General features: G+C 38.1%; 1 protein-coding gene across 6 annotated transcripts in view; it reads left to right on the forward strand.

Moving 5' to 3' along the window:
- Window positions 1-27,121, forward strand: part of lrch1 (leucine-rich repeats and calponin homology (CH) domain containing 1) — a 95,264-nt gene that overhangs the window by 39,193 nt on the left and 28,950 nt on the right. For 4 of the 6 annotated variants that reach the window (XM_059343522.1, XM_059343520.1, XM_059343524.1 and 1 more), the window contains exons 4-15: window positions 395-500; window positions 9,241-9,377; window positions 11,692-11,822; window positions 15,293-15,380; window positions 16,024-16,129; window positions 18,265-18,380; window positions 19,903-19,973; window positions 20,240-20,326; window positions 20,858-20,935; window positions 21,411-21,447; window positions 25,095-25,167; window positions 26,745-26,867. In XM_059343522.1, the coding sequence (XP_059199505.1) occupies window positions 395-500; window positions 9,241-9,377; window positions 11,692-11,822; window positions 15,293-15,380; window positions 16,024-16,129; window positions 18,265-18,380; window positions 19,903-19,973; window positions 20,240-20,326; window positions 20,858-20,935; window positions 21,411-21,447; window positions 25,095-25,167; window positions 26,745-26,867 (1,153 nt within the window). The remainder of the gene's footprint in view (window positions 1-394; window positions 501-9,240; window positions 9,378-11,691; window positions 11,823-15,292; window positions 15,381-16,023; window positions 16,130-18,264; window positions 18,381-19,902; window positions 19,974-20,239; window positions 20,327-20,857; window positions 20,936-21,410; window positions 21,448-25,094; window positions 25,168-26,744; window positions 26,868-27,121) is intronic. The other 2 variants (XM_059343525.1, XM_059343521.1) reach the window with 1 other exon arrangement.

Consider the following 27,121-nt stretch of genomic DNA (forward strand, 5'->3'; position numbering starts at 1 on the left):
GAACATTAATTAAATAAATCAATGAAGACCCACTGTTGGGCCTTGTGCGTAAATACGCACTGCGTCTCTCTTCTCTCTCAAGACATATTTACTGTATTTATGCAGTGAAATGAGCTGAGTTCGTTCGATTAAAAAAAAAAAAACTTTGCAACTTCAAATAATTGCAATTGTAGGTAAATGTGAGGCAAATTGTGCTCAGCTTCAAAACTCTATGGTCACGTTTGCGCTGTGATATAATTTGCACAATTTCTTTCGTCAATCAGACCTTATGTCAGAGCAGACAGCGGCTGCAAGTGATGCACAATCCAGCGGCTGCAACCCATTCTTTGTGAATTCGCCCCTTAGATCCAGATTTAATCTTGTTCTTCTAAGCTTGCTGTTTTATCTCCTCCAGGACATCAGCTGTAATGAGATCTCGGCCCTTCCTCGCCACATCGGCAGACTCAAAGCTCTGCGAGAACTCAACGTGCGCAGAAACCTCCTCTGCGTCCTGCCGGAAGGTGAGTTTGCCACAGAAGTGCCTTCTCCTCTGCAGGGCTAAATTTAGCCCAACCGATCCTTTTTTGTCCTTTTTATGTCTGAAACAACATAAAGTGTCTTTTCTTGTCTGCTTGGCTGATTTTGGAAGGAACGGATCTAACTGTGACCTGAAGGTTTGTAAAGTTTGGTTGGAAAACTTTCAGTCTACTTTCAGAGTGTAATGTAGGCAAAGTGACACATTTTTATCCTCAAGATCAAAGTACATTTACTTAAGTGCTGAAGTACAATTAAGACTACTGCCAGTTTATGCAGATCAATACTGCTACTCTACTACATATCAAAGACAGATATTGTACTTTCAGGACATTTATTTCATAGTTTCAGTTACTGGGCTACTTTTAGATTGAAATTATCTAGCATTAGTATCAATCAGATGATAAATGATGTATTTTTATGGAATATGCTACCCAGTAGTATATAAAGTATATTTATTTACCAGCTGATTAGTGATTATTACACATTAATGCAACATTTATTATAATGCAATAATATAATTTATATTATTATGAAATGTGACTCAAGTAAAAGAGTGAGTACTTCTTTCACAACTGTCTTGAGGTGAGATTTAGATCAAATAAACCTTTAAATAGTCCACTTTACTTTACAAAGAGAGGGTTGTGCACTTTAAGGAGATAACATGAGACATTTGCTGCTCTTATTGATTGTAATTGAAAAGCTGAGAACAGTTCAAACATATACTGGATGTGGAGGTTGACTTTGGGACCACAGAGTGCTCTGTACTCACGGCCACACCCAGTCCCCAAAAATATACATGACCCTCAGTGAGCCTGGAGAACAACCTCCAGTCCCCAAATAAGTGAGTGACAGAAAAAGATGACCACAAGGCTGCAAGAGACAGACACCGCCCACTTTAAATGAATTGGCTGAAGACGGGCAGCTCCCAAATTGCAATTAAAATCACAGCCCAAAAGATATTCAGTCTACAGCAGAAAAAGCAAAACAGTTTTTCATTTTGAGGAAGTTAAAGGAATTTTGGCATTTCTTTAAAAAAAACACACTCAAAATGGTTAATTGATTATTAAAATAGTTGCCAATTAAAGTTCTGATCGTTTTTGTATAGAAGGTGAGGAGTTATACGTTGCTGCAGAGGTTGGAGTTATCGTTTTAATTATCAATTTTAATACTCTGAAACAATGTTGTGTGTATATATGTCAACCATTTCACCGTAACATGCTATTGGAATTGGCATCCGTTTCTTGGTCTGATTTTGTAGCAACTGCTTCCTAACATTTAGAAAAAAATTGCACCCAAAAACAAATACTTTTTAAATTTTTATTCCATTAACAATATTTAAACTTTGGTATTACAGTCAGAACTGGAAACAGACAACTGCAAATTAACTGGTGCGTCTGTTTCAGAGACAAAGGTGCAGCACATTCATTTGTTTGTTTGTGGGTTGAAAAGTTTGTCTAAACTGTGACATAAACAAAGAAATGTGCAAATTGATTCAGCTGACAAAGAAGTAGCTGGACCTGAATGAAAACATTTTAAGGTGCTTTATGTCACATTTTATTTTTATGCTGGAGTTTAACTACATAGTATCTTAAGTACTCAAAAAATAAAAGGTGACCAAAAATGGCAACCATATTTTCAAATTTGACAACAAAAAGCTCGACAGCCACTTTTTAAACTTAACTTTGAGGCCTGTCCGGGTGAGAAGGTGGATTAAAGTTGTAAATATGTTAAAAAATGACAACAGGCCTTTAATGTAGTTTTATGTCACACACCACAGATGACTTTTTGTTGATGACTGATGGAGGACAGTGCCCAAATGGAAATGTAAAAGGATTATTTTGATGAAAATCAAGACATTTAAACACTCTCCTCTGCCCCATGGAGAAACCTGTCTGTAGAAAGCAGCATATTCCAATGTGATGTGTGTGATTTTGGACTTTTTACTCTACCTGCTGTCAAGTCAAGTTTATCTATATCACCCAGTATCACAAATCTCATCTGACCCTCAATTCAAATAAGACAAAAAAACATTTAATAAGGAAAAGATGAAAGAAACTTCAGGAGGAGCAGTTATTATCATTCTTCATCATTATTATATCATCACAAAACAAACCATTAGAATGGCAGAATTAGAGATGGATTGGTAACATAATCAACTTTTAACTGAATATTTGTTTTGTAACAGCATATGCTGACTGATTTTTGGAACTTAGCAAGCAAGAATACTTTGTGCAGAAATGTTTTTGATGCCTGAACGGATGATTCTTTCCACTTGTCCAGTCTGTCTGGATATAATGCTTTATTTTCCAAACTCAACATATACTCGTCACTCACTATAAAGGCATTTCCCGGGCTGATTGATGGGCTTTTATCTAGCTCTGCGGCTTGATGCCACAGCGACAGGGAGGCTTGGAGCAAGCAGACTGGACGGCAGCCTGACAGAGAGGAGGGATGTTGTTTTTGATTTAATATCTGTTAAACTTGTGCAGACTGTGGACAGACTTCTGTAAACAGGCCCCGAGATAAGACCACCAGGACTGCTGTAGTGGTTTTTAAGTCAGCCAAGCTCCAATCTAATGATCAAATCTGCAGACCTGATGGAAAAATGATCCTCAGAGCCAAATACATCACCATGGCAGTAAGATGTTCAGGTTACAACAATGGTTGCAAAAAAGATCACAGCTGGCAGAAATATTCTGAAGTAAAAGTAATATTACTACACAGGGAAAAACGGGACATGGAAAATAAACTTAAAATATAAAACTGTCCATTGTGCAGTATAATGTTTCCTGTCAGAGTTTTAATATTACATATGTTGTTTTGGGATTATTTATTACTACTGCATTAATAGAATTAAAATAGCATCATGGAAATACTCAAATGAAGTACAAGTGCTTTGAATCCGTAGTACAATGTTTTGGGTAAATGTACTTGGCTACATAACCTGCATATGTGTCCGTTGATACATCTTCTAATTTTTTATTCTACAAAAACACAGTAAATCTGAGTACTTTGCACTTAGTGACATTGCAGAAATAGTGAGCATGTTTTTGTGCATAAAAAACTCCAGGATACATTTTTATCCTGTAACCAGAGGAATGCTTTCTGGTGTCGACGCTCCCTCCATCATGGCTGCTCAGCTGACATTATTACCGCCTACGAGCAGTTTTAATTATGAGCGACTGTCGGGAAATGTCTGTAATGATCGCTTTGTCACAATTGATGGGCTCTACAGCTACACTGCATCAACAGTCAGCAGGAAATGACTCCCTGAATGGTTTATTCCCACCAACCCAGACATCAGTCTGTGCTGTTTGTCTGAGGATTAATTTAAACACACACACACACACACACACACACACACACACACACACACACACAGCAAAGAGGAGTTTATTTATAGAATGCATGAAACAACCAGGAATGAAAAACCTCAAGGAAGGACGGATACAGTTACACATTAAAGGAGCACTAATGTCTAACTAATAAATCTGCAAATGATTTCTCTGCATGCCGCCCACACAGTGGCAGCAATAGCACAAAGCACAGACATGCACACGTTATGTCTCCATCATGTGTGGACATTATTCTGTGTGAGTGGAGACAACATAAAGCTTGTGATTTGTGACACTGCCAAAACCGAAGGAACAACTTTAAAAAACCTTTGGAACATCTAATTTAATCCAACAAGATCTCCAACCTAAATGACAGAATAGACTGTTTGTCAATACCACCCATAACCACATATATGAGCGTTTTACTGCTCACGGTCCAGAGTGCAGCGTTCTAAAAATAGCACACAAGTCCATATACAGTAGTGTTCAAAATAATAGCAGTCCAATGTGACTAACCAGATTAATCCAGGTTTTTTGTATATTTTGTATTGCTACATGGCAAACAAGGTACCAGTAGGTGCAGTAGATTCTCAGAAAACCGACAAGACCCAGCATTCGTGATATGCACGCTAGATGAAAGGGGTATGTTCAAAAATATATCAGTGTCTGCCATTGACTTTACAAACTCACATCTGTGTGGCATGGAGTCAACCAACTTGTGGCACCTTTCAGCTGTTATTACACTTCAAGATTCTCTAACAACATTCTACAATTCATTTACATTTCTTGGTTTTGCTTCAGAAACAGCATTTTTGATGTCACCCACAAGTTCTCAATTGGATCAAGGTCCGGGGATTGGGCTGGCCACTCCATAACATCAATGTTGTTGGTTTGGAACCAAGATTTTGCTGGTTTACTAGTGTGTTTGAGGTCATTGTCTTGTTGAAACACCCATTTCAAGGGCATGTCCTCTTCAGCATAAGGCAGCATGACCTCTTCAATTATTTTGACATATACAAACTGATCCATGATCCCTGGTATGTGATAAATAGGCCCAACACCATAGTAGGAGAAACATGCCCATAGCATGATGCTTGCACCACCATGCTTCACTGTCTTCACTGTGTACTGTGGCTTGAATTCAGAGTTTGGGGGTCGTCTCACAAACTATCTGCGGCCCTTGGACCCAAAAAGAACAATTTTACTCTCATCAGTCCACAAAATGTTCCTCCATTTCTCTTTAGGCCAGTTTATGTGTTCTTTGGCCTTTTTTTTAACAGAGGGACTTTGCGGGGGATTCTTGTAAATAGATTAGCTTCACACAGACGTCTTCTAACTGTCACAGCACTTACAGGTAACTCCAGACTGTCTTTGATCATCCTGGAGCTGATCATTGGCTGAGCCTTTGACATTCTGCTTATTCTTCCATCTATTTTGGTGGTTGTCTTCCGTTTTCTGCCACGTGTCTCTGGTTTTGCTCTCCACTTTAAAGCATTGGAGATCATTTTAGCTGAACAGCCTATAATTGTTTGCACCTCTTTAGTTTTCCCGTCTCCAATCAACTTTTTAATCAAAGTACGCTGTTGTTCTGAACAATGTCTTTTTTTTAAAGATTATTTTTTGGGTATTTTTCATGCTTTATTGAAAGTGACAGATAGAAAGGGGGTGACAGAGGGGAAGACATGCGGCAAAGGGAGCACAGGTCGGATTCGAACCGCAGCAAGGACTCGGCCTTAATGGTAACGTTCTACCAGTGTGAGCCACCGGGACGCCCCTGAACAATGTCTTGAACGACCCATTTTCCTCAGGCTTTCAAAGAGAAATGCATGTTCAACAAGTGCTGGCTTCATCCTTAAATAGAGGCCACCTGATTCACACCTGTTTTTTCACAAAATTGATGGCCTCACTGATTGAATGCCACACTGCTATATTTTTGAACACACTCCTTTCAACTAATTGCCCAATTGCACAGCCTTAAGAACGGCATATCACGAATGCTGGTTCTGTTGGTTTTTTTGAGAATTTCCTGCACCTAATTTGTTTGCCATGTAGCAATAAATATATACTAAAAACCTGGATTAATCTGGTTAGTCACAAGAGAGTTAGAGACAGAGAGGAGCAGGAGTTCTGGGAGGGCACAGCAGCAGGTGATGAAGCACCACCATTGGCCAGTAGTGATGGTGAGTGGACCAGGAGAGGAGTATTCCCATCTGTGGCCAAACCAGATCCACAGCAGTGAGACCCACTGGACTGCTATTATTTTGAACACTACTGTACATACACGTACAGTTCTTGGTTGTACAAAAGGCTGCAGAGTTGTATTTTGCTGCCTATACAAACGCCCTACATTGTCGTTTTTGAGTGGAGACCAGACTCCAAAGCACACACATGCACACGTCATGTCGTCATCATGTGTGGAAGTTCTTCTGTGTGTGTGAAGACAACAGGCACGTTTCCATTAGGTACTTTTCCCTCCTGTGAGCCACTATGGGTGTGGTTTGGAAGAGAGGATCCGCCCAAGATCTACCCAACTTCACCGGTTAGTGGCTCAGGAAGCAGCTGAAAAAGTACCTTCCTACTTTCTGAGCCGCTACTGAGCTGCAATTTCGCGCATGCATGTTCATTTGAAGACTGGTGCAAACTGGACGCTGAGGGGTTAACATCTCCTGCTCTGCTGACTGCAGCTGGGAGAGACTGCTGCGGCAGGACTGGGCTGCTTGTGAGCACTTGGCACGGCGCCTGCTACTCGTTAAGAAGAGTAGGAACAAGTCTCCAAAAGTCTCCAATAACACCAGAAAAAGTTGCTAGATTTTTTGCTAGTCGTTTTTTTGAAAAAGAGTTGCTAGTAGGGTCTGAATAGTCGCTAAATGTAGCGTGTCGGTCTGTTGTCACATTCGAACTCTGTTTGTTAGCCGCTACAAAGTACCTGTATGGGAACAGAGGTCGAGGGGAACTAACTAGTGGGTGTAGCCAAAACAATCAGAAAGTACTCATTTGAAACAAGCCTAACATAAAGCTTGTGATTTATGATACTACCAAGTCCAAATTAATCCATGGAGGAACAACCTTAAAAAACCTTTGGAACATCTAATTCGATCAGACTGAGATTTTTGAGATTTTCAACCGACTCTTTCATAAAGCTAACAAAGGCAATGCAGCTAAAGTCAGGACAAGCACAGAGCCAGCCCAGGATCAGAAGAGACAAATTAATCTATTAAACAGAATAACACACATGTTAAGCTACCACTTTCATTAAACAATGACACCTCATTTCTTCTGTGCTCGTTGAACTCGGAGGAATCTTATCTCTTTATCTGCCATTTCACTTGTCAGTCTGGTTTAACTACAGAGTTCTGTGTTCCAAAACTAACCCTTCATACAACATATTTTGACTTTCTCCAACATCTGTGGCAGGGGATTTCAAACTTTTCAATGGTTTTTGTATATGATAATACATGTTTTCACTGTGTGTCTCATGTGGTGTCACCGGGTCACTGCGGTTCGCTCCACTGAGGTTTACTTTTAACCTTTTGGCAGAAGACACGATCAGAGAGAGCTCAGAGGGTTTATGAGGGGCAGGTCTGTCTGTGTTTTAATCGGTGGAGTGAGTCAGCACCTCTGTAGTGAAGCAACCACACACTGAGTCATTTATTGTCTGACCACTTTCACATTTTATTTCATTGTCTAATCCATTGAATCTGATGCAGTTTGTGTCAGAAAAATTAATTTACAGAAACTTTTCTAATTTGAATTTGAAAGTTTTGAACAGTTTTTTAATAAATCACCATAATGCTGCTTGGAAATCCTAAAAAAACATGATATATTGTTTATATATTTTCCCATCTTGCCTTATAATTTGTTTTCTTTTCAGCATGCAATGTCTTTTTCCATTGTCACAGTGCAAGCTCATACAGCCAACAGCTGTAAGTTTGCTGAAATGTATGGAGTTTAGAGGCTAAAAATGCAGCTCACAGCTAACTCACTGAATCCATGGCAACATTATACCTTCTGGCTGCATCTCTCAAAGCATTATGGGAACTGTAGTTACACAACTAAGAATGAAACAGAAGAAGAACTTGTGGGAGTGTCAAAATACATTAATTTAAATTTTTTTTTTTTTTTTTACATTACTAAGACTCAGAATGTCCCATCGACACAGTTCTTATATTCCTGCAACACAAACACAATGTTCAGGAATTTGCTGTCTTTAATGTTTTGAAAATACATTCATGCACCAAAGAAGCACTTTAAATTGCCTGTATAATACAGTTTTTATGCTAATTGATACCTCAGTAATACATGTATAGTGGTATGTTGTGTGTTTTGGTATAAATGATGTCATTTGACAGCAATCAAAGAGAATAAGTATATTTCTAACTAAGTCAAGATAAGTACTTAAAGGTCCATTGAAACATTAGTTTCTTTTGGGACTTCTTCCTCCTGGTGCAGCCTGAGCTCCCTGTTGAAGATGGCTCTTAAGTGTCATGTAGTGATCCTAGGTTACTCTACATCTATGTTTCCCATGGCTTAAAACCTGCAAAACAAAATATATTTTCAGCAACCATGTTCATCAAGTCAAACTTAAGCCTCCTTCTCATCTTTTTAATTTATCAGGTAGCCAGTTTGTTGAGTGATAATTAAGTTTTATACCCTTTAGTACCTGCATGTGTATGTCTGCAGGCTTCTACACGGACTATAACTCACAGACTGCACATTCATAGTGAACATTAAACAGTCTGTTGTTAAATTACAGCTTAGGGACGCCAGTTTGTCGACTGCAAGGCCTTTATTTCCAGGTATTTGAGTTTTAATGAAGAATATAGTTCACACAAAGAGAAACAGTGAGACTCTCGTCTGCTAACAATTACAAAAACCTCCTCTGAAAATAACAACAACAGCTGCATTGTTCTGTGTGATGGGAAACATGTCAGCGGTTTGAACCGTGTGTGAATGTGTGTGTGAGTGAGTGTAGATTTGTGAAATGTAGCTCGTATATGTTCCGTGGCTCCTTGAATGTTGTAATGTAGATTTTAAGGGTCCTTGTCTCCATACACTATCCCCCCACTGTGGACAGTATGCAGCTTGGGTCCTATTCACAGAATACAACCGTACAAAGCTTGTTTTCATGCATCAGTAACTGACCTCTCTGTGGCAGCAAAACGTGTCGCATGAGCTGTCAGAAACTCAGTTAAACTGGGCTCCATATAAATGGACTGAAGCATCAAATAGGGTCCTTGAATATAAAACAACCCCCATTTTTTCAAATGTCATTGCCAGAAAAAAGTCTTATATTTAGGCCAACATGACTAACTAAATCAAAGTATGTCTCATCTAAAAATTAACGAAAAACAAGATGATTTTTCTTTGTGTGTTTGTGTGTTTCCTGCAGACTTGGCTGGCCTTCCTCTGGTGAAGTTCGACTTCTCCTGTAACAAGGTGTCCACCATCCCGGTGTGTTACAGGAAGATGAAGCAGCTCCAGTCCCTACAGTTGGAAAACAACCCACTGCAGAGCCCACCTGCACAGGTACACACACACACACACACACACACACACACACACACACACACACACACAATGTTGTATCCTGGTTCGGATTCTTATGCCCAGTTCACACAACACAACTTTAGCTGGGATTTTCCACTCACTGACTCACTGACGAAAGGCCCACATCAGAGTGAATCTGGTTTGTCTTGGCCTTCGAGTGCAATGTGTGAACTGTTCACAGGCACGAGATATGAGGCTCGCTGATTCATTGAAAACTCGTTCCAGATAACAAGCAGGCTATGATCTCAACCTGTCGAGTAGTTTTTGGGGAATCTACAGGGGTCATCTGATCAGCCTGGTCACATTCCCAACTCATAACCTGTGGACACCACAGGCAAATTTAAGATAAGATAAGATTTTCCTTTACTAGTCCCACAACGGGGAAATTCACAGCAGCAAAGTGGAAAGCAAGATAAAGAGGAGCTTCAATAAAAAATAACAATCAATAGTAAACAAGCTGTATGAACTAGAAATATAAATCAAAAAAGTATTAACAATTTACAATTTAAAAAAATAGAAAAATAAAAAAAAGTATTAACAATTTACAATTAAAACAAGTAGAAAAATAATAAAGTATTAACAATTTAAACAAAAGAAAAAGTACATTTGGGAACATTATATACAATGTAAACAGAGTCAACAATTTAAGATGCACCACTGCACAAAAACTACTTTGGTTAAGTTTAGGAAAAGCTAATGGCAAAATGTTATCGTTTGTGCCAACAGCAGTATCGATAAGCATGATTACAAAATTATTTTTGTGAAAACATATAGTGTGGAGATCAGACATCTGGGATTACTCCAGAGATTTCTCCAATTAGAAGACAACAAGTTGTGTAGCGCGAACATTACGTCGATATGACGACTTTGAAAATCATGTAGTGTGAATTGAACATAATCTTGTTATGATCTGTTTTTTTTCCCTGTGTGAATGAGGGATAAATCATAACAGTATCCTGGTTTCTCATCCAGACTTTCTTTATTGTTTTTTTTTTTTTTTTTTTTACAAACAGTCAGGATCTCAGTTCTTACAAAAGACAGTGGTTCCAGAACAGGTTAAAGATCCATTTCTTATGTACCCATATCAGTCCAGGTGTAGTCACCCACCCACCCACCCTGAACTACACACATTCAATCCATTCACTCTGTGCAAGGCACATGTTACAAACAAGGAAACAGAAAGTAAATAGACATAATACTAAGGAAACATATACAGTAGTGTTCAATATAATAGCAGTCCAATGTGACTAACCAGATTAATCCAGGTTTTTAATATATTTTTTATTGCTACATGGCAGACCCCTTTCAACTAATTGCCCAATTGCACAGCCTTAAGAGCGTGCATATCACGAATGCTGGGTCTTGTTGGTTTTCTGAGAATCTACTGCACCTACTGGTACCTTGTATGCCATGGTATGCCATTAATCTGGTTAGTCACATTGGACTTGGGCTTGGGCTTGGGCTATTATATTGAACACTACTATAGATACATAGCAATTAAAAAAAATTATATATATATATATATATATACATATATATATATATATATATATATATATATATATATATATATATATATATATATATATATATATATATATATATATATACATATATATATATATATATAAAATAAAAATAATAGTAACAGTATCCTGGTTTCTGATCGTCTGCCTGCAAACCTGGATCTGGTGTTTACATGCCACATTATCCTGGGGTTTGTTCCATAAATGGCCTTTATCGAATAAGCCAGGCTTATTTCTGTTAGTCTGACTCATTAACTCGGTTGATTCAGTTTCATAAGCTATATTCAGCTAGTTTCCCAGCATAAGTTACTGAATTTGAACTATGTTGAATTTGATTTATGTAACCGAATCAGCTGAAAAAACAACAACTTCTGCTCGTGTATCTAGCTTTCTGAAACCAGGATAGTTGTGCACATGTAGCAGCATATACATATATTATATTACATATTACTGTAAATTTGAATGGTGATTTTAACCATGTCTTGAATGTTGCTGATATAAAGTTTAACCCACAATATCAAGAGCATCACAACACAGACAACAATGCACTGCACCTGATAAGAACTCTATGATACACTGCATCATGGTTTTAAAGAGCTGATGTGAAACTGTGTGCACCAACCTGCATCGTCTCTGAGGCTGAGGGACAGAAGACACTGTGGGAATGTTAAACATCAGCTGCACTCAGTGACTCAGCAGCTTGAGTGAAAACAGGTCGAGATGGTAGCAGAAGAAGAAACATTTAAATCTTTCTTTTGTCTTTTCAGATCTGTATAAAAGGCAAAGTTCACATATTCAAGTATCTGAGCATCGAGGCGTGTCGCAGCGAAAAGATGCCCGACTCTCTCTACCTGCCCGTCATCGAGCGCCTCAGCCTGTCACGGCCCACCACCGGCAGGTCAGTGCAATCTAACTATCAGCCAATGGGAAGAGCCTCTCTTCTGTATTAGTGCAGCGGTTCTTACAATGATGGAATATCTCATCCTCCTTCATCTCTTTTTATACTTTCATCAATTGTTAAACAAGTAAAACTTAATGTGAATGTTGCAGAATACACTTCTGACACATTGAATAATTACCTCATCAGTCTTTGTGCCTTCTGGCAAATAACACAAGTGCTCCGGTTCAATTTTTCTCGCTGAAAGAACAGCTGCAGCTGCAGAGTAAACACAGACTCAAATGATATGTAGTAACTTTCACAGAGTCTTAAAGAGCAAATATTTCAAAACAAATGCAATTTTGTTTCATTTAAGTATCTGAGGAGCTTCAATGATGGTTTCCCTTTATGTGGAATACATAATTCCTTTATTATAGTAGAGTTATTTTTGGTGTTCAAAAGTCCACAAGTAGAGATCATTGTCCAGACTGACAACTGAAAAGGCAGAAAGAGATAAAAAGAAAAAAAATCCCTCTGAAGAACAGAAGAAATCAGCAGTGATTGTTAAAAGAAACAGAAAGCTTTGCATCAAAATGTGCAGATGTAAATTGGAACATGTTCCTGTTTCAGCATCAAGCTTAAAATAACAACACCTTGGTCAAATTTGGTGTCTGATTTATAATGTATTTGTTTGTGAAAATAGCCATTATTAAATGAAAGGAGAAAAACACAAATGCGACGGCTGCTTCCAAACTTTCCAAACTAAAACAATAACTGAAACAATGTAAAATGTGTCGCACAAACTTTTGCAAATATGCTTTTTGCTGTTAGTTATTCTCAGCTGCTAGAAGCATGTTACATCACATCAAGGCTTGGTTTCTTTAGTTTGGTTTCAGTGACATAACACTGTGTGGAGGGATGCTGAGTGTCTCTGTCTGCTGTCTGTGATCTAAGCTTCCTCAGTTTCTCAGGCTAGAGCCAAATCCTCCATTAGTCAGCCGAAAGTGATCCATCCTCCGACTCCCTGCTGGGTCACACTGACAGACTGTCTGCCATCACAGAGCTTCACTGCACAGTTAGCCCATAATCCAGACACTGCCGGGTCATGTATTATTTATGATGGCTGGGTGGAAAGAAGGAATGATGGAAGATATAAACGATGGAGGAAATGAAAGAAACAAACAGCCTCACAGAGCCGCTGTAGACTCTTGGTGCTGTTTCGTGGATAAATGACTTCTAAGTACATGTTGTTGGTCTGAAGGAGGTCTAACAGTTACAGACTGAAACTAAAAACAGCTGTATCCATAGTAAAATCAGCTAAGTGAGAACGTTTTAGGCATTTGGGCCATTTTTGGTCAAAAGAACCAAAAGAGGGGCGGGTAAAAAGACAGAGTGAGAAAAAGAAGGACATGACGATCGATTAAAAAGGATGGTGAGATTGAGGGAACGAAAGAAGAAAGGAAGTATCGAGGGTGAAGAAGAAAAAACAGAATCATTTTTTTAAGAAAGGACAGATGAGAGGAGGAAATAAAGGGTGAGATTTATCAAATGGAGCAAAGAAAGAAAAGAAAAAGCCTCCGTCATTCAGCTGAAACTGAGCCAGAGAGCAGCTCTCAGAGGATGTCCGCCCACATAAAACACTCCCAACATGTGGGCAGGAAAAATGGTTCACACACACACACACACACACACACACACACACACACACACACACACACACACACACACACACACACACACACATCCTTTATCCTTTTATTTCCTACAGATGTGTTCTATTTTTTCTCTCCTTTATTCTGTTTGTCCGGTTTCAGGTTTAACTCTCTTCTTTTTTGTTTTCTTTTCTCTTTTTTATTTCTCTATTTGCTTCTCTCCTTTTTTTCCTTTCTTTTATTTTTTTCCTTGTTTTCATCACAGTTTTCTTTCCCTTTTTTTTGTTTTAATTCCTCTTGAATCATCTCTTTTTCTTTCTCCAAAACTCTGTCTATATGCTCATTTCACTCATGTCTCTCCAAGTTTGGTCAGATTGCTTTCCTCAGCTTTTTAAAGGAGACATTTGTCAGTTTTACTGAACAGATCTTCCATTTTTCATCAGATTAATAATATTATATCTGGGTGAGCTGTGGTTGTTCTCTCTCTCACTGCAGAGGAGGTGAGAACAGATTGATGCTATTTTTAAAACTCCATTAATTCAAACGCCTTTAAAGAAAAGCAACTAACAGTGAAACTCGGTTTACCTTCGACCATGATGAAGGAAGAGAGCCCCGCCAAAATAAAACACAAAAAGTCTGAGTTACAGATCTTCTAATCACATTCGCTGTCGGAGCATTACAGTTTAAGACATTTGTATTATTTGGAATTTACATGATTTATTTTACACACATTCATATTAATGCCTGGTACAACTAAAGGTACATTTGTTTGAAACAAATATAAAGAAAACAACAAAAAATAGCTCATAAGAGTTTATTTTTAGAGCTGATATCTAGCCATTTCCATGGTTTTCTTGATCATAACCGAAATCATTATCAAGAAAACCATGGAAAATGTCTAGATATCAGCTTTAAAAATAAACTCTTATGAGCCATTTCTGTTATTATATCGATATGTTTGTCCAAACAAGTCAAGTCAAGTCAAGTCAATTTTATTTATATAGCCCAAAATCAAAAATCACAGATTTGCCTCAAAGGGCTTTACATACTGTACATGGTACGACACCCTCTGTCCTTAGACCCTCACATCGGCCAGGGAAAAACTCCTTTAAAAAACCCTTTTAGCAGGGGAAAAAGAAGAAGAAACCTCAGGGAGAGCGACAGAGGAGGGATCCATCTCCCAGGACGGACAGACGGGGAAGTTTCACAAATGGAAATTACTGATTATTATTTTCCTACGTAATTAAGAAGTTTAGTGTAAAGTGAAGGTAACAGTTCCAAGTGAAATTATTAAGAAAATATGAATAAATATTTTTACCTAGACATTCACTGTTTACGTGTGTGCACAAATACGGAGATGAAGACAGTAGTTTGATTGAACTGCCCAAATATTCCTAAATATCAGTTTTCCTAAAAGATTTAATTATTCAAACAGATTTCCTATTTGCAGCTCAAACTAATTATTTTCGGGCTTTGAATTTGCTGCAAGGGAATCTGTAGGCGCAAAGGGACTTTTAAATGTGCATTTTCTTGTCTTTGTTCTTCTTTTGACATACTTAAAAAAAAAAAGTAATTTTCGTGTGGCAATTAAAAAGTCAGACAAGAGCAGAAAATCATAAACGGTGTGAACACAGCCTGACAGAGTAAGAGAGGGGGGAGTTAGAGAGAGACTGCTCTCTCTAACTCCCCCCTCCCCTCTCTCTCTTGCTCTCTCTCTCTCTCTCTCTCTCTCTCTCTCGCTCTCTGTAGCACACTTTATCTCGTCCCCCTAGTGCACACTCATACACACCTCCCTTGCGTGTGTGTGTCAGGTGTGTGACCTGTGTTGTGTGTCTGCAGTGTGGAGGACATGGAGCAGCAGAAGAAGCAGGACAGCGACTCAGGAGTCGGCAGCGACAACGGAGACAAGAGACTGTCTGCTACTGAGGTACTGAGAGTGTCTGTGTCTGTGTGTGTGTGTGTGTGTGTGCCATTAGTGTAATTGTCTATATGCTTCAAATGTCTGTTTGTGTTTTGGGCATGTACTACATCATGACTTAAATACACCTGTTTAAATAAAATCTTAATTGTATCAGCAATCTGTGTCTCATTATAATCAGCATCCTGTAAATGGATTATAAACCACATTGTTACCGTTAACAGAAACATTTAGTACAGCATGTTGTGCAGAGTAAATGAGGTGATTTTTTGTGTCTTATGATATAAAGTGATGCAACAGGAGCTTAAAAAGATGCAGAAGTGAAACTTGTTTATTACACTTTGTTTTGGTTTTTTAATGAATCAAACTTTGTACAATTTATAAAAGTAGTATCAATAAATGTTGGGTTAGAAAGTGGTCATAAATGTAGTTTATGTCATTGATTAATCTGTCAACAATAGTTTGAATTTTAAAATATCAGAAAATAGTGACTGCTGTCTATACGTTACCTACAAGTGGACACCTTTAAATGTCTTGTTTTGTCCCAATAGTCCCAAACCCCAAAGTATTCAATTAATTGAGATATTAAAGAGGGAAATGCAGAACATCCTCACATTAACATAATTTTTATTGTTAATAATTTGTGTTGCAGCCGTCAGACGAAGACAGTCTGAGTCTAAATGTACCGATGAGCCACATCACAGAGGAGGAGGGGATCAGTAAAGACGACTCGAGTGAACACATCAGCTCCCTGACAGGTATACACACACACACACACACACAGTTTATAATGGACAGGACTTGAGTGGTGATTGAACAACAGTTATGTCCAGCACTGAGACCTTTTCAGAACCTGCAGACTCTTATAATATTATGTTTTATTTTGAAAGACAAAAACCACCTTGAAAAATCATTCTTTTACTTCTTTCCACAATCAAAAAGAAAAAAACAATTCAATTACATTTAATTTACAGTGAAAAAGACAAAAACAGCACATCAGGGAAACTCGATCACATTTATTTTATTGATTATTTTCCGTCAGCTGTAATCAATGTCACAATTAGCCGTCACATTTACCTCATAATGATTAATAAGCAATATCTGATTAAGTACATGTGATTATCAGTAAATCTATTAAGCTATTAAAAGCACATTTAAGATACTTATTCGCCAAAACAGGAAATCCTGTATAGCAACAGGATAAATAAAGTCTGATCAATTCATTTAGTACGTGGCTATTTTTATTTTTGTAGTTTTTACGTGTGTGTGTGTGTGTGTGTGTGTGTGTGTGTGTGTGTGTGTGATTATCTGGGCTGTTGAACTCTATTAGAGAACAGCAGCAGCTCCCGAGACACACAGTTTAAATAGACTTCAATCAGCATGAATCAGGTCAGAGCTGATGGGGGCGTCACATTCACAGAGCTTAGCGAAGAGACGAGTTGTTCCTACAAGCTCTGAACGATGCAGATAAAGATTTTATTTTCACACAAATCCCAGAGTTGTTGTTGACCCCTTCAAGTAGACACTGATCACTGATTATAAGACATATGTGTTGCAAATCCCCCCTCGATCTACAGTATCTGGTATTTAACTGAGATTTAAAATGAGCAGCAGATTAATGTAAAAAAACAAAACTCTGCTGACGTCATTCTGCAAAGTGAAGCTCCAACATATAACTGAAGTCATTTCAGAGTTGAAGAAGAGTCTAAATTTAAAAAAGAAAATATTTATACCAAAGAATAGTTAAACAATGTTGGTTGTTTGTTTTTTGTTTTTTTTTACCAGATTTGTTCATGCATTTTTTACACATTTCACCAGTCATGATTTAGTCAATATAAAAAAAAAATCACAATACATATTTGTTTTCTCACCCTTTTTATAAAAAGAACCAACACTAATATAAAAATGTAGGGATCTATAGAGAGCAAACAAAATGACATGTTCTTAGCAGCAACATGGGGTCTATGGAGAATTCACCTCTGGGGATTTTGGATCATTGCAGAAAATAAGCTCTGTGCTTTCTGATGCTGACACGTTTTATTCAGCAGGATAATCTTCACAAATTAACTCCACCTTTATGATGTTTGAAGTGTTAATGCAGCTGACAAAGTAAAAAGCTAACATTATGCTATTGTGAACTACTCCACAGTCGCATAGCTTGAATGTCTCAGCCGTTGGTTTCAGACGCTCTCTGACAAGCTAACCAACAGTTTTGACAAGCTAGCGAATCAGTAACCTAATAAATTGTTTATTAACATACTTTTTTAAGAACACATGTAAAAACTTAAAAATGCACAATTTGCTAATGTATTTTAAGCATCTAACCAAAAACACATTCAGAATCCTTAATGACTTCTAGAGGAGATTACATGCTAGCTCACTTCCTGGTTTAAGAACTCAATTCTTATTTTTTATTAAAAAACAAACACAGTAACCAGAAAAAACACTGCAGTCGAGAACAAATTTTTTTAGTTTAGTTTAGTTAAAGACCTGTTTTGCTGTGTGTTTGTTTGAGTGTTTTAGTAGAATTGGAAAGCTGAAGCCCGGCCCATGTCTGAAAACAACATTTCCCATTAGTCTTAGCTACAGAATAAGAACACTTATTCTATGTTATTGTATTTTATTTAAAAAATATAATTGTTTTATTCAGTTACTGTGTCTCAAATCACTCACTATCTACTTTTTATTTAATTTATTCTACAGTCATAAATCAGTAATATTCATGTCTACAAAATGGGACACATTGCATTGTGGGATTGTTGGCAAAAAAGACCGAACACTGCTGGTTTTTGTTCCATGAAAAGACATTTTGTTGGCACAATTTAGTAGATATTAGATTTTATTTGAGACTATTTCTTCGAGACACTCACAGCTCCTGTTTCCTCCTCTGCAGCTGATCCAAACTCCGACTCGGTTCGTCTGATCGAGGAGAGCCCTACGGAAGCCCTGAAGGACCAGTTCAGCTACAGAGACTCGGCTCTGAGCACTCGCTTCGTCAACTACATCAAGGCAAGATGCTTCTCCTCAGTTTAAAGATTGATGCAGTAAATGGTTCATGAATAATGCCTCTCAGAGAGAAGTCCAGTTATATAAAACTGTTCTACTTTATTCAAGTGATGGCGAGACCGCTCCTGAAGCCTGTGATTTGTTTTAATGGAGCCTACACTGTCACTTTATATCAGTAAATTCTCTTTCAGAGTTAAAAGTTGTCAGCAGTTGGAGAGACTGTCCTGTTATAGCCGGTTAGCTCACAGTGAGTCACTGCGGAGGCTCGGCTGTGACCAAATAAGGGCTTCACATAAAACAAAGTGGACAACACAAAGAGCTCAGGAGCTTAGTGGTGAATCATTGAGTGTAGCTGAGTACTGGAGCTGTGTGACTTTGTGCTTGAAAGTACTCAAACAAAACAACAGCATCAGTTATGTTTTGGGAGGAAGTCATGACGTTATTTATACATGTTTTTAACAAAATGTTGGATTATAACACAGAAGATCGCTGTGCGTTTCCTGTTTCCTATCAACAGACAACGCTGGTTTTTGCTCCCGTCACATTTTACTCACTGTCGCTTCATTTTTCATTGCAATACATGAAAAATATGTAAAAATCTAAAGTCCTGCAAATCTATGGAGAAAACACAATCATGGCTAGAAGCAGGAACAAATCAAACATGTACTTGTGCAGGATTACTGTTATTATAGTATATTATTTATAACATAAATCTTAAAAAAGAATAAATGCAAGCTGAATTTTGTTGAATTTCAATATACAACATTTTTCCAAGGGCCTGTAAGTCTTTCCAATACTGGGGGAAATAATGGGGCTCCACATGCTATACATATTAAACTATTTACATTTTTACAACCTCTTTAAAACAGCCTGCTTTGGTCTCAGTCGAGTCATTCAAGGCCTCCAGTTGTGCTGTGTAGTGCTGTATTTAATTTTTTTTTTTACAGAATCTAGTTAGTGCAAACTTTTTTTGTTTAAATAAGACATGTAAACAAGACAAAAGAGCAATCTTACTGAAATGTCACTATTCTAAGCTTAAATTTGGTTATAGTCTTTGACAGAAGAGTTCGTCACACATTTGAAAATCTTCCACTTTTTTTACACAAAAGTTGGTTGGGTTGTTAGTTCAAACACAAGTTGTGTTTGTGGATAAATGTTTCAACCTGCATGATAATCTCACCGCTTGTGATTTTTTTTCCTGCTTGTGTTGTGAATGTTGAAAGTAAATCACAAGCTTTACTGGAAGGCTTTGGGTTGAAAGTTACAGTAACAGATTATTCCAGTTTACTCATTCAGTCCAGTGTGAAAAACAAGTGGAGAGTGGTGGATGGAAGGAACTGATTTAGGAGAGGAAGAGTTTGATACAGTGTCCTTATTGTTGAGTCTGTGTATTGGGGATAACGGTAACGTCTCTGAATTTCGGCCAGTGGCAGAGAGACTGTGGATCATGTGACAGCTGCAGCTGGTGCTGATGCTGATGTGTGCGTGTGTGTGTGTGTGTTAATGAGTGTGTTTGTGTGTGCAGGGTCGGACGGCAGCAGACTTTGACGAGCCTCTCAGGATAGAAGAGGACTCGAACTGGCCGACAGAACAAATGTAAGTTCATCCATCTCTTTATTTGTTTATGTTTAAATTGTTGTTTGTGATTTAGGGCTTTTACGTCGTTTTAACTCCAGAGGTCAGAAGTGAAACTGGTAAGCATCTTTATGTTTTATAGTTTGTATAATGTGTTTACATCGTTCTCCGTCAGTTTAGGTTATTACAATTACTGGTATTATCATTATAGTAACTCTCACGATGGTTGAGTGGCTCTTTCATTCCAACCATAATTGTGGGATATTTACGTGTCTTTGGGGTCACAGGTCAAAGGTCACAGGGGGCACAGAGCTCCACATCGACATGATCAACCAGCTGAAGGAGGCGGTGGAGCTGCTGCAGGACCCCAGCAGGTGAGAACCAGAGCTGAGTTTAGTTACTGATGCTAATCAAACTATCAATATGTTCTGACACCTTATTAATATTTTCTATTCAATGTCTCATTCAACAGTGGAATTTTACCCAAATACTAAAACTTACAAGGACTAGAAGCAAAATACAGAATTAAATACATTTAAATTTAATTTTTTTTAAACCACTTTTGTAATTGTAAATAATGAATCATACAAAGTAGAAGCTTTTTATTAACTAGAAAGCACTCAGCACAGACTTCTATCAAAGCAGCATGCTCATAAAAAATGCCTGTCACAGAATAAAGAAGTAATTTAAATGTTCTGAATTTACATCCCAAACTAAAAAACTAAAACCAAATTTAATTAAAATCTAATATGTTTTAAGATTACACACGAGATAAAACATGCCAAGCAGAAGTAATACATATAATGTGTAATGAATCAGCAAATCAACACAACTTTGCTTGTGTGATCGACTTTTAATATTTCTAAATCGGATGAATTTAACAAAGCATTTCTTCTGTTCATCAGAGTGAACGCTGAACAGGATGATCTGTCTGGAGTTCAGCTCTACCCGGTGGAGCTGGTCAATGTGGAAGAGTCACTCAAGTAAGACTTCATATATGAGATATTTTATATGCTGGTCATGGAAGATATTTTTTCCTGTTTGATTAAACTGTGTTAGGAGACCTTGTTAACAGCCCTTAAACCAGAGCTGACAGTGTGTTAAACTGAGTATAACCAAAGCAATAGTGCTGATGTTTCAGGCTTTGTCAGCTACTAGTGAAACCATGCATTCTGCATAGTGTCCCTTTCCTTTTACTGCTTTTTCCAGCAAATACCGGGATCTAAATTCCCATAATCCTTCCCTAACATCAGCAATCATTGACTCCCGTTTCAGGTTTTAAAAATGTGTAAAGTTCGATCACTTTGACTTTGAAGCTGCAAGTGAAATTCAGTTTTTCTTTGCCAATGCATCATGTAGATTAATGGTCAGTGTGCAATATTTCTGTCTCTGCTGCTGTGTCTGCCAAGTCATTATTATCCTCTGTTCTTCATTACTTCTCTCTCTCTGTGTCTTCAGTGGGCAAGACAGTGATGATGGTGCCACCACACCGAAGGTACAGTGTGCAAAACTTTAAATTTATCTTAACTTTGAGTTGCTACACAGGAAGTTGTCGTCTGCATATCATCTACATGATGATAGTTTACATCGTCATTTACATTATTGTAATTTGATCTATAACAGCACTTACATTTAATATTTGTCATCAAGGTGATGCTTTTTCTTTTTCTGGAAAAACTTCCAGTATGTTTGTTATAAAAACTAAAGTTCCTAAATCCACGGTATACAGAAAAACAACAATGAGAAAGTAAATTAAAGATCTCATAGCTCTGATGATTTCCCTGAGACCCTGTATAGAAGGTATGTGACAGCAAAGTTATGCTTACAAGTTGTCTACAAAGATAAAAACACGTGTGTACAGTCAATATCTTGAACATTAATTTCAAGTTATTTCATATGCAAACAAGTATATAAATATATTGCAGACGTTAAAATGTAGGTATAAAAAATATAACATATAAGGAAAATCTTACATTTGAATTAATGAAGATAACTAAACTAGAACTAATAGTTATTCAGTATCAAAAACACATTTCCTTATAATTTTTATTTAGTCTATAAACTGTCAAAAAAAATACAATTCACATTTTAGCAGAGGCCTTAAAAAAAGTCCCCATTGCTGACTATGTAAGTGTGTTTTGATGCTACCACTAGGGGGTGCCAAAGTTGGACAACTTGAAATCTTGCGCATAGTGGCTTAAATTGTTAGTTATTTTCCTTGATGCTTGCACGATAGAGATCAAGTCCTTTTGTGTCTTATCCTTGGAAATTTAAAGTTTGTAAGAGATATAGCAATTATTTAAGGTAATTTAAAGCCTAAACATGTGATGCGTTCTGTAGCAGCACATGGAGGAAGGTGGCTATGAGTTCCAGAAGAAGAGACAGATGATTCTAGAGAAGGCCAGGTTTCAGGCGCAGCTTGCATGCCGGGAGTATGAATGGCATATGTCAATCAAGGTAAAGGCAGCTCCAGACCCCTGGATGTAGGCTCTGTCTCGCCCTTAAGAGTGTCCAGTAAAACTGACCGTCTTTTACCTGTGTGTCTGTTTGCTGTGAGCGAATAAAAAAACACGCTGAGCTTTCACATGTTTCACATTTGACCTGGCAGCAGGTTACACATGTGAACAGGGTGAGACAATGTTAATTTATTGCTACACGTGAGTCCAGATGTTTCACCAGTCACTCTGAGTTATTGAAAAATTTGGTTTGAATCAAGTCAACTTTGATAAGCTGGTGGCTGGTGAATTGACAGTCTTGCATGTCAGTGTGTGAAGAGTTCATCTGCAGTGGCTGATATGTGCCGTCAAAAAATGTCTTGTTTGTTTCATGAGCAACCTGTAAGATTTCAGTTTTATGAGGTTTATTTAGTTAATGCCAACCAAGAACTGTTGTATTTTATTGTGTCTTTAAGTCTTGTCTTTCACCCCCAAATACTGTAATTCATAGTAGGCCTGTCACAATAATTACAATATCGACTTACTGAGGTCAACAAAAGGTATAAAGATTATGTCCATATGTGTTTTTTAACCATTACATGAGTTTAATTCATCACATTAGCCTCAATTAAATTACTTTGATGTTTTTTTGTGGTTGCGCTGCTTCTGTTTTTTCATTTGCTCCCTGTGTCAGAGTTTCCCTGAAGGCGGGGCTCAAGTTCATTCAGTCTTAAACTGACAATAATAATATTTTTTTAGCAATTATTTCTTTGACAATATATCATTCAACAAAATGTGGTTATCATGATGGGCCTACTAATGAGTAAAAAATAAAGACTTGATTCATTATTTGGGGAAGTAACTAAAACCGCATAAATTCTCAAACTCTAAAACCTCTAAAACTGCAAATTGATTTTATATTTCTGTGTGAGCAGAGATTAAAGAAAAAGATTAAACGTGGTAGTGAGGTTTGGACAGAGCCAGGCTTAGCTGCTACCCCCTTTCGTTCAGTCATTATGCTAATGTAGGCCAACCATGCCCTGACTTTGTCGCAATACCAAGAGTTAATGCAAGAATCGCGTGATTACCAGATTGCACAGGAATCCATGTTGTCAGGCTTCAAGTATTTGTCCATATATTATTTGGAGCAGTCAGAAACCTGTGAGGAGCGATTGACAGTGTTTGACGTCGTCACTTTAGCTCTGTAATAATCTCACAGACATAAAACGATAAATGTCCATCTCGTCGTGATGTTTGGAAAGAAAGCAAATAAGTCTAAAAAACCAACCTAAACATTTACAGCTCGCCACCCTCAAACTGAGTCTTCAGTGTTTTACAGAAACAAACAGAGTGAAGAGAGTGTAGGTTTAGGAACGAGCAGAACAACGCGGCTTTGTTCCCCCAGACTGGTCGAAACAATGCTCCAAAGGAAAAGAACAACCACACAGACAAACTGTGTATCAGACTCTCAGTGGAGAATATAAACCGGCTGACTTCTAGATTTAAAGAAAGAAAACCACAACAACAACAAGGACAAACGTCCCTTTGTTCACCTCTGTTAGTTTGTTTTGAATGAAGGATAAAAAAAGCTTCTCTACTAGATTGAAGCGTTTTTTGAGCAAGACACAAAATCCCTATCAGCATTTCAGACTCCCCCCATTCTCACTTGGTATTAGTCTGACTCCCCGGATGTAGGCTGTTGCTGTAAGACTACAATCGGTCGCATCTCTCACACGCCACCCAAGACTCTGATCACGCCGGCGTGATTACATCACATGACTTCTTCATGACGCCACGCTGTAAAAACTTCAGCAGTGTTTTCCTGCCGTCAGCTTCCCTCTCAAGACTTGAAACGCCATGCCAGTTTTTGTTAGATGATGATAAGCCAAGTAAAAGGAGATAAGGTCAAATATATTTAGTACAAAAATATAGAAGTAGATGTTCTGTTGGTGTGTTTTGGGGGTTAAAAATGTTGATCTAGTAAGTCAAAGTGAAACTGTAATTATCAGGTTATATAGGTGAGGTTGTACTGAAACAAATGATTCCAACATGGCATGGTGAACATTTTAAGGGGTATATACAGGCAGAATGAAAAGTATTCAAAGAACTCAAAAGAGTTAACGAAATACAAAAAAGCCTGAGTGATTTTCCCCTTTAGCTGAATGATAATAGAGGCAGCCAGGCGTTCTCCCAGCACTGTGGAGGTAGTTCTCATCATCTCCAGTCTGTCTGCATTCTGATTAGATTTTATTTGCTGGAGGTGGGCCGAGCTGCAGGATTAGTCAACAGGTTGAGGGATGTGATGCTGCTGTATTTGCTGCTTAGTGAACTCTGCAGGATCATTTTTAAATTAACTTTGATGACACCGTCTTTGGAAAAATTCATACCACTTAAATCACGAGTGCTGACACTGAATCAGTCTGCTGGTTATGTAAGTTGAATGATGGTTAAAGACAGAGGAGGAGGGAGGCTGCTGTTTGTGAGCCAGTTTGGAGGTTAACTTCAGGTCCCTGAACTTTTCACATGTGTTTCTGTGTTCTTTATTTCTCTGTGGAGTCGTTTGTTAGTCTGTGTGTCTTTGCAAACATCTCCCACATGAAGCACAGGACTCAGAGCATCCAGCATCTGTTCAGTGAATTAGACTTTGTTTCACTATGTGTTAATGAGATAGAGTAGTAAACTGTTGTTTTCATTTCTACTGCTGCAGCGACACGACAGATCTCCAGCCAGCGGGCCTCCATCCTTCTGCAGCCCCGTGTTCGGACTGAAGCCCCGCTCAGGTGAGTTGGCTCTGGGCTAAGAGAGTCGCTCAGATACCTGGGTGATGAGACTCACAGGGTGATTGTGGAAACAGTTTCATGCTGAAGAGAGGTGTTTCATATCTTTGTTGCTCATAAAAATACACAGTTTTTCCAAATAATATACACCATGGGTAGAATATGTAGTATGTTGGATTGCATTGCCATGCTAAACCTGCAGATATGGCCTGAGTGAAGTCGGGAAAAGTTGGGAGTGAAGTTAAAAAAAAAAAAAAAAAAAATCAAGATATGATTTTGATCAACATTTTTAGTTAAGCTGCAGGATCTTGCTGAAAACTGTTCAAGAATTATGGGTAATTGCATTATGAATGCTCGAGAGTTTGATGGAGACGTTAAAAAATTCTGGACATTGCAAAGACTAAGAACTATAATCATATGGAGTTTGCAGTTTTTGCATTTTCTTTTTTATGGTTTTCAGGATTTCTTTAACGGAATGGAATTTTTTTTGTGGAAAAAGTAGTAAAACCACACCTTAGAAATCCTGTCACGAAATAAAGTCATGCATTCAAAATCTTACTGTAGTATTTGCATCACAATATACATAAAGTACCAAAAGTAAAACATTTTATTATGCAGAAAGGCCCATTTCAGAATAATGTATATTTTATGTATTATCACTGGATTATAATTATCGATGTGTAAAAGTGGAAATAATTTTTGTAATATGAGGGATCAATAATGTTTTACCTATGATATATTATTGTAGTTATCTGTTTATTATTATGAAATAAAATGTAGTGGAGTAGAAGTAAAATGAATGAATGAAATGAGTAAAGTATTAGTACCACAGGGTAAATTAACTCAGTTACTCTGCACCACTCGCCTGACATCATTTTTTCCCATTTCAAACCAGTTTATTTGCATTTTTTTAAATCTGTAATGACCACTGGCAATCCAGGACAATGATGTGAACGTGTGAACGTGACTGTCTTGGATCGGAGCTAGTTTAAACAACAACATTAATGAGAATCAGTTGCTTGTCCGCTGTGTCTGTAGAATAGTGAGCTTCAGTCCCATGCTGCTTCTTTGTTTTTTGTTTTTTAGAGCTAGCAACCATCCAGCCTTTGTTTGCTAACTGTTAGCAGTGTGTGAAATGTTGCTAACTGCTAATGAAGCTAACATGATGCTAACAGCATGTCGGGGGAATGTAATGTGAACTGCCACTAATCTTTATTTTGTTTTTGTGCTGTTTTGTGTTACATGTTGTCATCTCCCCTTTTCACATTTTCCTCTTCTGATATACGTGTTTTTTTTTTTCTGTTTTTCTACCTTTTCTGCTCTCACTGATCTGCTGCATGACTTTTATTGTGAAAATCATCTGATCTGACCTGCCTGCATGTGTGTCTCTCGTCTCAAATCTGCCTCCCTGTTTTTATTCTTTAACAAACACGTTTCGGGACCTCTCTCCTGGTGATTTTGGTGTTTTCGGGGTGTGTGTTTTTGCCTTGCTGTACTTGATTCACTATTGGTGGCCCACCTTCCTGCACTACACACTCCACGCCCACGTCTCCCTGACCACTCCCACCTCCTGGTTGTAGCCCCGCCCTCGCTGCCCTGCTCGCCCCCTCCTTCCTGTCTTGCTCCCTCCCTCCTCTCACAGGCCTCGCCCCTCCATAGAGATACAGCTCGTAGCCATGAAGACGGAGGCATGCACAGCCGCGGTAGGTCCCGCTTCTTTAAACTAACCGGCCTCGAAGGCTGCAGGGCCAGATCTCACACCTGGACTCAGTCTCTCTTTCAAACTTCTCCAACAGCAGTTTGAGAGCTCATCTCTGATTTCTTTTATGTCCTGAACTGTCTGGTAGAAAGTTTGTCACCTGTTTTGCACTCGGCTCTGTTTTCTCTGTGTTACTATTGTTTTCTTGGGTGACCAGCTTCAGCAGCCAGTTAAAATAATTATCAGACATTTTGGGAA

This window comes from Centropristis striata, chromosome 10, assembly GCF_030273125.1.
Source record: "Centropristis striata isolate RG_2023a ecotype Rhode Island chromosome 10, C.striata_1.0, whole genome shotgun sequence".
Classification (NCBI taxonomy): Eukaryota; Metazoa; Chordata; class Actinopteri; order Perciformes; family Serranidae; genus Centropristis; species Centropristis striata.